Source organism: Centropristis striata, chromosome 3 (assembly GCF_030273125.1).
Source record: "Centropristis striata isolate RG_2023a ecotype Rhode Island chromosome 3, C.striata_1.0, whole genome shotgun sequence".
NCBI lineage: Eukaryota > Metazoa > Chordata > Actinopteri > Perciformes > Serranidae > Centropristis > Centropristis striata.
Window position 1 is genome coordinate 8,781,981 of NC_081519.1, and position 16,335 is coordinate 8,798,315.

The window sequence follows — 16,335 nt, forward strand, 5'->3', positions numbered from 1 at the left end:
GTGGTGACTCAGCATTTAATGGGAAAAGTTAATCTACAGGATAGGATTAGATAGCCTGACTGCATTAATAATTACAGTCAATTATATTTTTATGTTTTTAATTTTCACCTAGCGACTGATTTCTTTAAATTTCCCTTTACACAAATGGATATTACTACCATAAATTGATGCAAAATTAGATCATAAAAAGGGAATGACCTCTACACTTCAATTTCACTCTAACAGTGTTGTAAAGGGGGTTCAATGTTATTTATTTGCAAATATGGCCATTAATGAATACCATCCTCTGCCTGCCACTGGCTGCATGCACCTGACATCTCTCTCCTGGTTATGATTGATGCAGGGTCTTAATGGTCAAACACTGCCAGGCGTGGCTGGAGAGAGAGGTCTACCTGGAGAAAAGGTGAGTCTGACCCAAACATTAGCATGAAGGCTCACTCTCAGTCAGTGCCCAGACTGTGTGAAAACATCAAGTGCTTTTTCATTAACACTGTGTCATAACTGCTGTCTTTCAGGGTACCAGGGGAGACAAAGGTGCTTCTGGCAGCAAAGGAGAGAGAGTGAGTGGCATCATGCTGCAGAGCAACAAATATTATGAACAGGAAGGAAATACAGGCACCCCAACAAATAATTATCATATTAAAAAGCCTTTATTGTGGTGGGTAAACATATATATATATATATATATATATATATATATATATACCGCTCAGGAAGGAGACGGGCTCTGTGTCTCAGAGATGAACGTGCTTTGGTCCAAAATGTGCATATCAACCCAAGAACAAAAGCAAAAGACCTTGTGAAGATGCTGGCTGAAGCTGGTAAGAGTGTGTTATTATCCACAGTGAAACGAGTCCTGAGACATGGACTGAAAGGCCACTCTGCCAGGAAGAAGCCATTACTCCAAAAGAAACATAAAAAAGACAGATTACTATTTCTTTTTTCTTTTTTTTTTTAAAGAAAAGATCTTTCAACCAGGGCTACACGGTGGTGTAGTGATTAGCACTCTCGCCTCACAGCAAGAGGGTAGCCAGTATGATTCCGGCCTGTGGCTCTTCTGTGTGGAGTTTGCATGTTCTCCACATGTCAGCGTGGGTTCTCACCAGGCCCCCGGGTTCTCCGGCTTCCTCCCACAGTCCAAAAAAACATACGATAGTCTGGCAACCTGTTCAGGACGTACCCCGCCTCTCGGCTCCAGCCCCCCGCAACCAAAGTTCAGATACGCGGTTAGGATAATGGATCAATCAATCAATCAAATTTTATTTGAGATAATATACATATAAATGAAAAGTGTACAAGAATTAGAATTGAAATAAACACTTAATACAAACAATAAAATCTAGCTAAAATAGATAAAAGCTAAGCTAATAAAAACAAGTATAAACCATAGAATTGTGATAAAAAAGATAATATGTCTATAATAAGACCCTTCATAAAAGCCAGATTTAAAAGATAGGTTTCTAGTTTACGTTAAAAAGTATCAGTATTTCTAGCGCTTCACAGATCCTCCAGCAGACCGTTCCAGCGTTTTGGAGAATAGAGGCTGAGGCTGAATCTCCAAATGTTTGAGTTCTGCTCTGTGGAACAGCTAAAAGAGAAAGTCGGAGGATCCGAGGAGCCTTCCTGGTTCATAAGTCACAGGCATATGGGTGGATGTTTCAACCACTGTAGGTCTTCATTATGGCTTTGAAACAAGTTTGTTTTGAAAATTTGCCATTTTCAGAACACGTTTTCACAATTGTTGCCACTATAATAAGGGCTTTATTGATTGTTCTTCATATATTTTTGAGTGCCTTGATTGCCTTCCTGTTAACTTGTTTTTTCCCTGTTTGCCAAGAGCGCCGACACATTATTGATCCACGGTCTAATATACAGAGTAACCCTTTTCCGCATATTAAAAGTTAACACAACAACATGTTTACATCATTGTGTCTGTTGTCATTTCAGGGAGTGGATGGGGAACCAGGAGAGCCTGGAGAAGATGTGAGTAATCAGTTCCCACTGCCACTGTTTGTTTTCTGGATTATTTTTTAAAAGACTCTCAGATGTCTCATGTGTTCAATTTTATTGAATGTGGTTTTTGTTGTAAACATACAGTATATTTTCACGATGGGCCTCATTCACTTATATCAGCTTAAGCTTTTTTCTTAAATTTGTTCTTAAGAAAGTTAGAACAGTCTGCATCAGATTCACGAAGGTGTTCCTAAATTGCAAAATTGTTCTTACCTATGATATAATGGTAAATCTAATTTCTTCGTAAATTGAAGAGTTTGCCAGTTGGTCCTAATAAGCAAAGGTAAATGCCCAGCCAGTCTCTATTAAAGGACATGAGACTAATATACAAGTCGCCCTAAAGTTGGAATAAAATATTTTTTACCCCTTTCTATAAAATGATAGTGATTTAATGTTGACAGATAAAGTGTATATCTTTTAATCAATCTCTTCCAAACATATCACAAAAAAAAAAGAAATGTCAGTTAACAGAGGATTGTGTCTGAAAACTAATTTATTCCATCTATATGGGCAAACCTGTCAAATAACAAACACACAAAAAAGAAGTCAATAAGATGCTCAGGTAGCTCACCTAGCAGTGTGTGTCTTACAGCAGTGGCCCAAGTTCAATTCCGACCAGCGGCACACTGCTACATATCATCCACTCCCCTTTTTCCTACCTTTCTCCACCTGTACTCTCCATATAGGAGAAATTAATAACTATAAAAAAAAATAAAGGCCTTTAAATAGCTTCATCCATCACTAATTGCTGGATGACACCGTTCTCAATTAACATAATTGATGTAAATTTAAGTGTTAGTGTAGTGGTTATTTAATTTAAAAGACCATAATGCTTTGTTAAATAATCAAAATAATAATTAAGATTATAAGTGATATAAAAATGACTGTAATTGTAATCCCATAATAGTATATCTCTGTTTGAAGGAAATGCAGTAACTTAACAGTAATTTTCCACAAATATATCAGCACTCATATTCTGTGTGCAGATTCTGTTCTTTCGTAAGAACAAATCCCATAAAATGAAACATTGGTGAATGCTTGTGAAATCTGCATAAGACATTTATTTGCTGTCTATATTTTAAGTGCATAAATAACTAGCTTGTTGATCATATTTATTTAGAATTTAATCTCTTCTGAAGAATGATTCATTTATTTGATGTTTATATTTATGTTTATTATTATATTTATTCATCAGTTATTAAGGCCATTTGTTGTTTTATTCAAATACGTTTCATTTACTTTTTCATGACTTGATGATACGTTTTTTTTAGCTCAATATGCTGTTGTTGCTAAAAAAAAAAAAGGCTTGCTATTTTTACTGTAACAATCTACTAAAATTCCACTTTTTATATTAAAATCAAGTGCAGCATATCTAGCATGTTTCTGCTCTGAGGGCCTGTGCAGTAATCAGCCCCAGCTTAACTCATCCTGCTTATGTAATCACATCCTACTTACACTTGTGATTCAGAGGCAAGACTTTTCTGTTATCCAGAAATCACACAAAAGGGCAGTAAACACATAAAAATACAGCTACAGGTTTTCACCACAAATTTAAACTTGGTTTCTTTATGTCAAACTCTCTCTTTGCATAGTCAGTCCAATTTTTTAATCTTACCTTAGTCAGCCGTTTTTCTGCAGCAGTTATTAAAGTCTCCAGACCTCATATCTAAAAGTGTCAGCTGTAATTGAGACCAATCTCCTCTGACGCTCGACGTTTTGATTATTTGTCGTCCTTGAGGTAAACGAGGCATGTTAAGTGTAATGATAACCAAGCCACTGACAGTATAGCCTAATACTGACTGAACGTGTCTCGACCTGCATCATAATGAATGCCAAACAGATATCTGCAGAACTTTGTAACACTGTTTATCAGGGGTTGGCAACCTTTACTAACAAAAGAGTCATTGTTGACCAGAAAATCAGAAAAAATGTCGGAATGGAGCCACAAACCTTATTTTGAGGCTTACAATGGAAATAAAACAGCCTGGTAAGTCTAAATTATCGTACCAATATTACTTTTAGGTCATAATGAACATTTATTATTATGATATAATTAGAATTATATTGTCAGAATGCAGCGAAGACCCAAGTGCAAATGAGAGGCTGGACACCAAAGAACTATCTCAGGAGATTTAGAATTGAAAGGGAACCACAAAACAAGACATCAAGTTGGCAAAATGTAGAGGTTAAGGCACCGGGCCGTGGACTTCTTTAAGCTATGATGCACATTTTGGTTGTTGAAACATTTTTTTAATGCTGTATGTAAGCTACACAATTTTACAATTGTAGAATACAAATGGGCCTACACTAATGATGAATAAAAAATAAAATGCAGGGAATTAATTAATTTAATTCATTTGTTTCATTCCATATAATTTCTTTGTCACAGCCACAGTGAGCCACTGCAGATGGCCTGAAGAGCCACATGTGGCTCCAGAGCCACGGGTTGCCTACCACTGCTTTATACAAACTCAAAAAAATCTGCAATCAGTTATTCTTAATTTTGTATATATCTGTTTTTTTTTCATGCAGGGGGCGCAGGGATCTTCTGGGCCAAAAGGAGATAAGGTAAGCTTCTGTATTGTGTTTAATTAATTTGCCTAAGATCAAATCCAGTCATTGTGACAGTTATGACAAAATGTGTGCTGCAGGGAGAGAAGGGCATTGGGCTGGCAGGTCCTCCTGGTCGGGTCGGGCCACAAGGTTTGAAGGTGAGTAACAGCATCTAGTGCAGCATTGTAATAATAGTGTGATATATCAGATGTGGGTCTGTGTATCTTTTGGTCATTGGATTTTCCGTTCACAAAAGGATATTTAAAAAACAAACAACGAGTGGTTATTTGATTTTTGTTGTAAAATACATACATTAAAATTTATACACAAGGTATTTTCTTTATCAGAGTCAGAGGAGGGTAGACTATATTTAAATATATATATATATATATATATATATAATAATAATAATTGTATTTAAATTTTTTAGTTATAATGACAATTTGCGACTCTTACTTTTTTTTCACTGTACCACTTAGATAATTGAACTAACTTACGTATTGAGTGATGTGCTTTTAGTGTTTTCACACAGACAATAAGAAAAATAATGCGTATTTTGTTATTGTGACTAAGATTTGAAAAGAGAAATACATTTTATTCACCGATCATTCGCGCTCTTATTTTGTAAATGACAGCGGTCGCAGATTATGAAACAATGGCCGTTTCTGTTTTGTAGTGATTTAAATTATTCAATATAGTCTTTAGTCCCTTTCTTACCCTGATAACGTAAAACACCTTGTATTTACAGTTTAATGTTTTTTATTTTGAAACGAAATTCAGATAACTATTTTTTGTTTTTAATATCCTTTTGTGAACGGTAAATCCAATGACCAAGAGATACACAGACTGATGTGCCACAGGTCAAAGTCTAACTCTTGACTTGATTTTAGGGAGATTCAGGCCTTCCTGGTCCAGCTGGCCCTCCGGGTCTACAGGGGAAGTCAGGTATTACTGGGCCACCTGGCCTGAGAGGAGAAACTGGACAACAAGGACCTCCTGGACCACCAGGGGAGAGGGTCGGTGCAGCAGCTGATTACATAATACTGTGTTCTTTCCGTCTTAATACCTGTGGTTGTCTTTCAACTATCATGGTCTTGTTTTTCAGGGTCTCCAGGGCTTTGTAGGCCGTGCAGGAAATGTTGGACCCCCTGGTCCCGCTGGACCTCCTGGAGAGGCAGTGAGTTTAGATGCTGCTGTTATTTTTCTCTGATTAGTAGCTAGCTTCAGCTAAACATAGTCTTGTTAAGGCTTGAATTTATTTTGTTGAATGACTGCTTATCATATATTAACTAGGGATGGGAATAATTAATCAATGATCGATTAATGGACGTCAAGAATTTGGTCGATCACTTGGAATTTTTACGTTAACTTTACAGTGTCACCACGTGAGTTTACAATCGGCAGGAAGTCTCTTTTCGTCCTTTCAAAATATAAGCGTCCGTTATCAAAACGGCTTTTGTATAGTACTGTATATATATATATATATATATATATATATATATATATATATTTTATTTATTTATTTATTTATTTTTATTTTGCCCATGTATGCATGTAGCGATTAATCAATGAATTGATTGTTAAAGTTATAGATTATCGAGTTGGCAGGTCCAAGCATCCATCCCTACTTTTAACTGTTTTTTCTTCTGTGATATGTTTAAATTTGGGATACAATGATTGTGAAACTCAGCTGATACCAATGTGTAAAATTAAAAAAAATAAAAATTGCCTTCCTACATCATGCCGGACTCAGGGACTCCTGTCTAGTCAGCAGCTTCTTCTCCAAAATCAGCATCTGGGTGTGCTAGCTACTGTCCCAGTTTGACTCGAGATAACAAACACATTTATCCATCACAAAATTGATGCGACACAAACATCAGCCACTGCGATCAGCGAGTGTGATCTTATTTCCGATAGGCTGATGTTAGTCAGCCAGGTTTATATTGGCCTGTACCAATGTTCAGTCAGTCCCGAGTAAAAGTAAAGTTTTTCACAGTCTGAGAAAGAGAAAGTTGAATGCACCTGAACATATGATTTATGATTTACATGATTGATACTTCTTTCTATTTCTAGGGCTCTCCTGGTACCAACGGGGGCAAAGGCGACAAGGTGACTATCCAAGCCGACACATTTTTCTTTCTACCTGTTTAAATGTTAATCGTTTTTTTTGAAGGGTGTACTTATTATTTCTGCTGCCAGGGGGAAGTTGGTGTTGGAGTCCCCGGTCCCAGAGGAGAGAGAGGAGATTCAGGGCCGAGAGTAAGACATCCGTTACATCTGTGAATCATTGAAGATGTGATCTAATATGAATCTGCCTGTGGATGATTGAAACTGGTGTATATGTGTGTTGGGTTTTTTTCTTAGGGAGAGGAGGGACGTGCTGGCTTGGATGGGGAAAGAGGGTCACCGGTAAACACCAAATGTTTCCTTTATTTTTCTATCTCAACCAAAGTCTTCGATGCAGGCACACAGGGAAAACACATGCATACATTTTTATTGTTTTGATAGAAGATTTGTTATTCACAAGGACACGATGTATTCGATTGTAAACTAATTATTCAGCAGGCTCTGACCTCCCTCACAGTGTTGTTCATCTTGAAGCATGATCAACCTGTGCTCACGCTTTAATCTAAGTGCACACCCTGAGTCACAACATTATTGATTCCAGTTTTGTTGACATGCATGATGTTTTCTTTTCTGTTTGGAGCCATATGTGTGTGTGTGTGTGTTTTTTCAGGGTCCCGCAGGGATTCGTGGAGCTCGGGGGGAGAAGGTGAATACTACCCGTCCTTTTCTCGTTTATATGTGTCATCATGCTAGCTGCGTCCCTCAGAGTGTTCTGCTCATGTAAAGTGGAGAATTAAATTGACACGCCTGAATGAAATGTTTTGCTCTCAATCCCTTTTTTTTCCTTCTCAGGGAGACAGCGGGCTGCAAGGTGACAAAGGAGAGAAGGTGTGTGCATTTTAATATCTAATAAGCTCCGCTGCTCTCTCTCTCTCTCTGTTGTTGTGTTTGTTTATATTTGTAAAGAAGACACTGCCACAAAAATGCAGAAATGAAAAAAAAGACACATTGTGTCGGCAGTGGCTTTTCTGAAAGAGCTCTTTCATGAGGTAGCAGGAGGAATATATGAATATACACAATGTTAATGAGCTGCGATACTATAAGTGACACCGCTTTAAAACGATAACAAGATGAAGCATTGTTGTGCGTGTTGGCTATGGGGAGAAGCCAGATGTTTACAGCTGTACTGTTCCTCACAGGGAGACACTGTGCTGGTGGGAGGACCTGCTGGAGAAAAGGGCAACAAAGGAGAAACAGTCAGTAAACACCTGGATACGTCCACATGTTGAATGTAGTAAAATATGCACTTTGGTTCTCACAGTGTATGTTTGGTTTCTCTTGTTGTGGATGTCTCTATTGTTCCATTTTAGGGTGACAGAGGACCCAAAGGTGTGCAGGGAGAAAAAGGGGTGAAGGGTCAAGAAGGTCCTCTAGGGGAGCAGGTAAGTGTGTTTCTTGCCAGAACTTTCTGTATGTGATAGTTTTATAGCTGCTACTAAGTATGAAGTGGGCATCTTTGTCAAGTGGAGACTCGTGTGTACCTGCAGAACCCATTTTTATTCAGATATCTTTAAGTCAGAGGTCAAGGAACCCCTCTGAAGATGCCCCATGCCAGTTTTTACCTTGCCAATTTTTTTTCCTATCTGTGGTGCAGCAGCCCTGTCTGAATGACTCTTTTACTGGTGGGTCACAATATTTATTTAAAGATCATAGCTCCATTAAAAAAAACATTCCTTGGTCACTTTTTGAACCCAATCCTAAAAGCTACAACAAAAAAAAGTAATAACAAATATTAGCATTAGCACACACACTTTCAAATTAGACAGAACTGTACAAAAATAACCAATCACCCAGGCACTAGACCAGCTTTTCTTTAAACTTTGTTCTTTACACGATGTACCAAGCACTCCTTATCATTTATCATTCCACTTTTTATTTCCAGTCACTATCCCTCCAAAATAAAAGCACCAGTCTCACAATGCAATAGAAACACCTTTTCAAATCAAAAAGCAACCCAACCAGAAAACAAACAAACATGAAAAACAAAAAGCTATACAACACAAATACACCACAGACCATGCTAAAGGTCATATACATTTGGAGTGTATTTTGCCCACTTCTTGAAAAAATGACCAATGGATGCCTTACATGATCTAGTTTCATATGACACCAGCAGTATATTCAGTCAAAATTTAACAGAGCACACCACAGCCTGTTAAACACAGTAATGTTGGTGGAGATTGCTGGTGGTCCTGCAGGTCACAAAAGGGTCAGTCTCAATTAGGGGTAGATGATATGTTTTGACTTGTAATGTGGATCAAATTTCTGGCATCAATTGGTAATTTAACTCAGAAATATGAATCACTTAACTGTCACTAAACCAGGAAAATATAACATTTCAACAGTCTTCTTATAGTGCAATAACCAAAACTCGAAATATGATTATCAGTATACATATTTCTATGTATTTGACATCAGGGTCTGCGCGGAGAGCCAGGAGAAAGAGGGTCCACTGGGTTCCCGGGTGCTCGTGGCCCTGGTGGGCAGAAGGCGAGTAACCCTGAGCATGACTGATCATTGTGATTAAATCAGTGTCATAATTAATAGCAAAGCCAGTCGGCAGTCAGCACACGTAATAATTTGACTGTTCTAATTATGGTAATTCTGTTGTCTCTCTGCAGGGAGAAGCCGGCCAACCTGGAGTACCTGGTGAATCGGTTTGTGAATTTTTAATTCCATCCAAATACAGATTTAGCATTATCTGCCCTTTGGCGGACAGAACAAGAGATTTTTTCTGTTTTCTCTTTCAGGGTTTACCAGGAAAAGACGGGCTAGCAGGCTGGAAGGGGGATAAGGGAGAGCTCGGTATCGTAGGAATGAGAGGAATCAAGGTAGTTGCAGTGTGTGTGTGTGTGTGTGTGTGTGTGTGTGCGTACGTGTGTGTGAGAGGTGGTTGATCATTCTGTGTGGTTTCAACCTTGAAGCATCTTTCAGGAGTCGGTGATGACGGTCACAACTCGATAATAGCATAAAATTGATATGATTGCAGAGGATTAACATAAATTGTGTCAAATATATCCACACAGAATATTTGCTTTCTCCCTAAAATTATGATGACTAATACCCAGAAATTGTTGTTTTGCTCAGCCTGACAGAATTAATTCCTTTTTTTTTTCACTTCATTTATTCATTTGGATTCTGATTGAGTCACTGAACCGATCAAAGATGTGGCTGACGATTTAGAGTCGTGGAGGCAGGCTAGTTTTTGTTTTTTATTATAATAACCTTTATCAGGTAGACTCAATGTTCTTTACAAGAAAGAGCAGAGAAATACATAGAGCCACTCACACACAAGCATAACACTGCAAACAGCATCAGAGGCATTCAGACATGTTGAAGCTTTAAAGGAATTTTAACATTTTGACAATTTTGACAGCTAGGTTGGCTCTGTCCAAAGTCAACAAATCCAGCTTCCAGCGCCTCTAAACCTCTTAACATTTGTTTTATTCATACGAATGTATAATATTAAGTATTCTAACAACAATCATGGTTTGACAGGAGGTTGTGTGTCAGACTATTTCCTGGCCTGGACCACTGACATAGGAAATAGTCCAGCATATAAGCCCCTGTAAAGTGAGGACTTGTTGTTTTTATATAATATGTTAATTATGCTTTAGAGGTGCTGAGTAGGGAAATTTTGTAAGCTTTGGGCAGAGCCAGGCTAGCTGTTTCCAGTCTTTATGCTAAGCTTACAGACAGAAATGTGAGTTATATTTGTCTTTGTAGCTACTCTTTGCTGTAAAGAAAAGTATTCCTTTAAAAGTTTTTTCTGTGGTGAGTTAACCAGTTTTGGCTTTGTAAAGTTTTTAGCATCCATGTCGGCTACAGGAGGCAGGAGACATAATGTTTTTGGGTTGTCAGTCCGTCCATATACTGTACGTCCCAAAATGTCTTTCCCAAATTTCCCAAACTTCTTCATAATCAGCACAAACTTCCACTTTGACCCAAGGATGAACTGATCAGATTTTGGTGATCAAAAATAGAAAAGTAGGGCTGGGTGATATGGCCAAAATCTGCTATCCCAAAATCTAATCTATATAATATTGCATGTTTTCCTGGTAATTCAATCAATAAATTGTTTCAAAACAGTTTCTCAATGGTACATTCCAGCTTTACTACCCACGTGCAAGAATCATAATGTTAAGCATCATCCAAATGATGTCCAGATAACGACATGATGCAGTTCAGCCGCTGGTATTTTATCATTACAATAAAAACAGTCTTGAAAAATGTCTACAATAGACAGCTTTTTAGATTATTTTGATGATGTATATTGTAATATCGACCAGACCTTATAATATCACATCGTGAAGAGATGACGTTTTATATCTGAAAAGCCAAAGGTCATTTTACTGTGATGTCATAATGTTCTGTCAAAACACTTTTCTAGCCATTATTCAACACCAAAACTCAGATTTGGTCTGATCTTGAATTGGTGACACTAATCTTGGTCGCCCCCCTTAATACTAAAATCTTCTGCGCTGCTATGAATCATCAATGTTTTACAATTTAAGCTTCTTTTATTGTAGATTATCTACGTTCAAAAATGACAATTAAAATCAGACATCTTCCTTTTTTAGTGAGATAAAAAGGGGCATTACATAATAGCTCATGACAACAAATCTACCCATCTTAACTTCTTCTTCTCTGGAGAACTTATTGTACTTCTTGTTTTCTTCCTCAAGCATTATGGGTATTGCAGTCCACTTGATAAAATGCAAATAATGTCTTTAATTTGCTTATTCAAATTAAATACTTTGGTTCTTATTAAACTCAAATATGCCCCAACAAATATTCATCATAAATATTAAGAATATTAACAATGCTCACAATTAACATAATAATAAAGTTACAACATCTTTGCAGCAACTTCGATAATTGAAGCTTTGTTTACTGCCATCATTACATGTGATTGTAGCTCAGGATATCTACATAGTGAGGTACAGATATGATACCTTTTTTATCTTTAGTGTCTTTGCCAGTGTGTGCACAAAGCTCAGACTCCCACTGTTACTTTGTGATAAAGTTTTGTGAATTAGAAGCTACCTTCAAAGGCTACAGAGAAAATATGTCTGGAGAACTTCCTGTACGTCCACAGTGTGTGGTTGAAGATAATCCCAGTGTGCTATCAAACGTGCATGTGGATAAAGCCCTGCTGGACCAGACAGCATCGACCTCTGTGAGTCATCTGCAGCTGTATTGCCACTTCTCTCAACACCCGTTATCAGAAGAATAATAGCACCCAGTTCTTCGTCACGTCTGACGTTGTTTGGAAGTTACCGGACAAGTCGTGTCATGTCCACTGTGTGCTCCTGCACAGCGATCCAGTCTGAGTGGCAGGTGAAAAGGCTGTCTGTCTCTGTGGATGAGCTCTCTGTGTGTGGCGTGTTTGGAGCATCTTGTCCCTTTGAGCCTCTTCATGTGCTCTCTGTCAGTGATTAACTTATGTGTTTCCAGGGTGACCGAGGACCCAAGGGGGCTTGTGGAGGAGATGGGCCGAAAGGAGAGAAGGTGGGTGTGAGACCGACATAGGACAGGTGAAAGTGATAACCTCACACCCAGTACGATTTTGAATCTATGGGCTTTTTTCTGTCCAAATAATAAACAAAGAAACAGCATGTTAATGCTAAAAGCTGGATACTGTGATTCCAACCCAGATTCTACAAAAGTTGGGACACACATTTTGAATATAAAACATATTGTCATTTTCAGTTCATTGATTTTACACTCACTGGCCACTTTATTATGTAGACCTGTTTAACTGCTTGTTAACGCAAATATCTAATCAGCCAATCACGTGGCAGCAACTTAGTGCATTTAGTAATGTAGACATGTTGAAGACGACCTGCTGAAGTTCAAAGCTTCAGAGTGGGGAAGAAAGGTGATTTATATGACTTTGAGCATGGCTTTGCTCTTGGTTCCAGACGGGCTGGTCTGAGTAATTTACAAACTGCTGATCTACCTACCATCTCTAGGGTTTACAGAGCATGGTCAGAAAAATAGAAAATATGAAGTGAGCGTCAGTTCTCTGGGAGAAAATGCCTTGTTGATGCCAGAGGTCAGAGGACAATGGTCAAATTGGTTCAACAGTAACTCAAATAACCACTCGTTACAGCCAAGTCATGCAGAAGACAATCTCTGAATGCACAACACGTCCGACCTTAAAGCAGAAGGACTCCAGCAGCAGAACACCACACCGGCCACTTTATTAGGTACACACATCATCTTGCAAAGTGGCCGGTGAGTGTTTGTCACAAAGGGTTAGCAGATCATGTTATTCTGTTTTATATACATTTTAGATAATGTCCCAAATTTTTATAGAATCTGTGTTGTATATATCAGACATTTATGAATCATGTAATGTGTGGTAGGTGCTTAAAAATTGAATTAATTTGGGTGTTTGTGTTAAGGGGGATGGTGGCACTCATGGACGATCAGGCCTACCGGGAAGAAAAGGCGAACAGGTATCTGTGGTAGAAACACAGGCACTATGTGGTGTATTTTATGCTCTGAATAAAATTGTGACTAAAGGTGTGCGGTCTGCCTTTTCCAGGGAGAACTTGGACCCGCTGGGGCCCCAGGGGCCCCTGGAAAAGAGGGACTCATTGGTCCCAAGGTATGTGCTGTATACCTTTACGGTAACACTTTATAGTAACCATCATTAATAAATGGTTCATTTATAGGTTATACATTTTAGTTATTTTTCTGTTAACTAACATAAATATGACATAAATGCAGTTGTATTATCTGTTTTTTAAGTTACTTTTGCACACAACATTTTATTTACAAAATAAAATATATTTGTTAATGATTGTGAAATGATTTTAGCCTGGAAACACATGATACGCACAGTTCCTTGCAGAAATAGACTATAGACGAACGTCTATATATTTAGACTATGTCACAGGCATGAAAACTATATTTCTTTACTCAATAATTCCTGTTCCTGTTTCAGGGAAAAATTATATGTTAAATAAAATCTCATAATGTGTGCAACAATAAACTGTTAAATAACAGAAATTATAGCATTACCAATAGTAAACATTTTTATTTATCAACAATAAAAAATAATTATTAACTCAAGGTTATTTACAATTTATTATAAATGGCTGTAAGTGTTAACTTTTTAAACTTTATTTCTAATAAAAAGTTGTAACCCCTTTTTCTTTGTACGTGTAGGGCGACCGTGGATTTGACGGGGTTGCAGGACCCAAAGGAGGTCAGGGAGAGAAGGGAGAAAGGGTGAGTTTCTCCCTTTAACTTCAGCTGATCTATGTATTATGTTTGTACCATCAGACCCATTACTGTGTCTGTGCTTCCTGCAGGGCCCACCGGGCATACCTGGTCCTCCTGGCCCCAGAGGAGTGGATGGGGCCTCGGGCCTTACCGGCCCTCAGGGACCAGCTGGTGGCCGTGGCCCAGAGGGGCTCCAGGGACAGAAGGTGACTTTCCTTACTTTGGCTTGATAGCAGCTAATGTCACATGTATAGGTTGGCTGATACTGATATTACACAGAACCATCTGAGGAGCCGTCATTGGAAGCTGTTTGGAAAAGGGCGGACACTAAAAAAATTAGCTGGCAGGTAATTGGATGAACCATCTGCTTATCACCGTCTATCACGAGCTGCCGGAACCAGTTGGCAAAATAGAGAAAACATCTTTTCCATTGAGGAACGTTCAGTGCTTCTGTTTCAGTGAAGAAATACTTTCCACTTCTGGTATAACTGATGCTGTTTCAGAATCTATGCTGACCTCTTTATCAGAATCAAAATCAGAAATACTTTATTGATCCCCTGGGGGATTGCTGCCATATAAGTTGCTATATAAGTTTCTGCTATATAAGAAATAGAAATAGAAATAAGTAAATAAAATAAAGATTAAATAGCATGCTACACTAAATATGCATCAACAATATAAAATATGAATGCAGCAACTCTGTAGTAAATAAAGATATGTACAAATGAAAATAAAATAGACATGGAAATATAGACATAAATTTGAAGTTACGAGACACCACTTTCCATGTTGCCATATCTCCTCATAGGACACTGATTGGTTCAGACCACAGTTGGTACGGACACAAACACATTTTTTGAAGCCTAAAAAGATGGATTTATATATATCCTTTATTTAACCAGGTAAAAGTCTTGTTGAGATTAAAAAATGAGAGACCTGGCCAAGAAAGCAGCATAAAAAGTGACAAGATACAACATTTAAACACAGTTAACATAAACAATTAAATACGGCTACAGCCATCGCTACAACACTGAAGGAGCCTCAGTAGAGACTAGAGATTTTCGTGTGATCTCTTCATCCCGTGATTTTTTTTCATGATCTTTGGATGTTGTGAGAAGCTGCAGTGCAAGCTAAATCTATGAGGTCAGAGGTCTATTAATGAGATGAGATAGGATGTAATGACATTTCTACAAGAGGTTGTTACACCAGCTAATGGGGCCGCCATCAATTATGACTGCACACATTTGATAGTGATCTAGAGAAGAAAAAAATGTAACAGAAGCAAGAGTAGACAAAAGTGTCAACTGCTTCACTACGTGAGTGCACAAATAGCTGCAGTCAGAGATGTGCGTGCGTCAACAAAGATAAAAACTTTTGTTTTTGACAGTTGTGACATTAACAGTCTGATGTAAGACTGCTATAAAAAGAATACAGTCTGTTTGTGTTCTCCTCTTTCTTCTTCACCTGACTGCTGCTTATGTTTGATTGCTGTGTATTGCTTCATGATGATTGACAGTTTGATGGGCCCTGCGTTTGACTGGCTTGTCTGCTGCATCACCCAGTAAATAAAGAAAGCTGGTGACAGGGGAGCAGGGCCATATCGAGTCGCTTTGATGGGCGCACCTTTTTTTTTTTTTTTCAAACTGAGACAGTCCCTTGAGACAGCCTAGTTGCATTATTTTCTGAAACCAATATTTTTGCTTTGGTACAGCCTTGAAGGGCCGGTGAGCAAGATGGACAAACAATCAACGCTAAGACAAAATAATGCACACCTGTAATGACACAATATGCTGATGTACGATGTATAGAGCCTGACTGATATGGGACTTTTGAGGCTGATACTGATTTGAGAGGGGTGAAATTAATCAATTAATGGTATTGTGGCTGATTAATACATTTTTTAAACTAGAATTAAAATTTTATGTGGATTGTGTGATTTTTCACCACTCTGCAAAGGTACCCCATAGAGCTTCTTTCTCAAACAAAAAACTTTATTAAATAATATTTAACATTATTATATAATATACAAACAATTTATTACATTGTCAGCCAATTATCGAAATGATAACTGAAAAAATAAAGAATAGATAGGAATAAATCAAATAGCTAAATAAACATAATAACTTCTTAGTTTCACTGAAACAATGCAGGCCAATACACCTGATAGTGTACGTTTCTGTTGTGGTTTGATGAGGAGAACAACTGGAGAGGTGGTCATTCAATGCACATTTAATCCACACAACGTTGCATTCAGTTCTGGGTTGCTGCAGAATGAATGAAAAGGTTACAGAGACTGAAACTTCTTATATACTCCATTTAAAAAAAAAATATATACATTAAAGGTTGCTTAACATTGTGGTTACATGGTAAAGTTGTCAACACACGTCATATATGTGGTCATGTGTG

The 16,335-nt window shown here is 37.9% G+C and overlaps 1 protein-coding gene and 1 long non-coding RNA gene across 2 annotated transcripts in view; both read left to right on the top strand.

The window, feature by feature from the left end:
* col7a1 (collagen, type VII, alpha 1) overlaps positions 1 to 16,335 on the top strand; it is an 85,480-nt gene that overhangs the window by 59,257 nt on the left and 9,888 nt on the right. The window contains exons 88-107 of the mRNA XM_059330356.1: positions 344 to 403; positions 516 to 560; positions 1,948 to 2,013; positions 4,546 to 4,581; positions 4,665 to 4,724; positions 5,457 to 5,582; positions 5,672 to 5,743; positions 6,640 to 6,675; positions 6,766 to 6,825; positions 6,931 to 6,975; positions 7,486 to 7,521; positions 7,833 to 7,889; positions 8,004 to 8,075; positions 9,083 to 9,183; positions 9,315 to 9,342; positions 9,444 to 9,524; positions 12,151 to 12,204; positions 13,247 to 13,309; positions 13,873 to 13,935; positions 14,019 to 14,135. Of these exons, the coding sequence (XP_059186339.1) occupies positions 344 to 403; positions 516 to 560; positions 1,948 to 2,013; positions 4,546 to 4,581; positions 4,665 to 4,724; positions 5,457 to 5,582; positions 5,672 to 5,743; positions 6,640 to 6,675; positions 6,766 to 6,825; positions 6,931 to 6,975; positions 7,486 to 7,521; positions 7,833 to 7,889; positions 8,004 to 8,075; positions 9,083 to 9,183; positions 9,315 to 9,342; positions 9,444 to 9,524; positions 12,151 to 12,204; positions 13,247 to 13,309; positions 13,873 to 13,935; positions 14,019 to 14,135 (1,278 nt within the window). The remainder of the gene's footprint in view (positions 1 to 343; positions 404 to 515; positions 561 to 1,947; positions 2,014 to 4,545; positions 4,582 to 4,664; positions 4,725 to 5,456; positions 5,583 to 5,671; positions 5,744 to 6,639; positions 6,676 to 6,765; positions 6,826 to 6,930; positions 6,976 to 7,485; positions 7,522 to 7,832; positions 7,890 to 8,003; positions 8,076 to 9,082; positions 9,184 to 9,314; positions 9,343 to 9,443; positions 9,525 to 12,150; positions 12,205 to 13,246; positions 13,310 to 13,872; positions 13,936 to 14,018; positions 14,136 to 16,335) is intronic.
* Positions 4,687 to 5,864, top strand: LOC131969146 (uncharacterized). Its single transcript, XR_009394089.1, has 3 exons — positions 4,687 to 4,724; positions 5,457 to 5,582; positions 5,672 to 5,864. It is a non-coding gene; the product is annotated as an uncharacterized LOC131969146 (long non-coding RNA).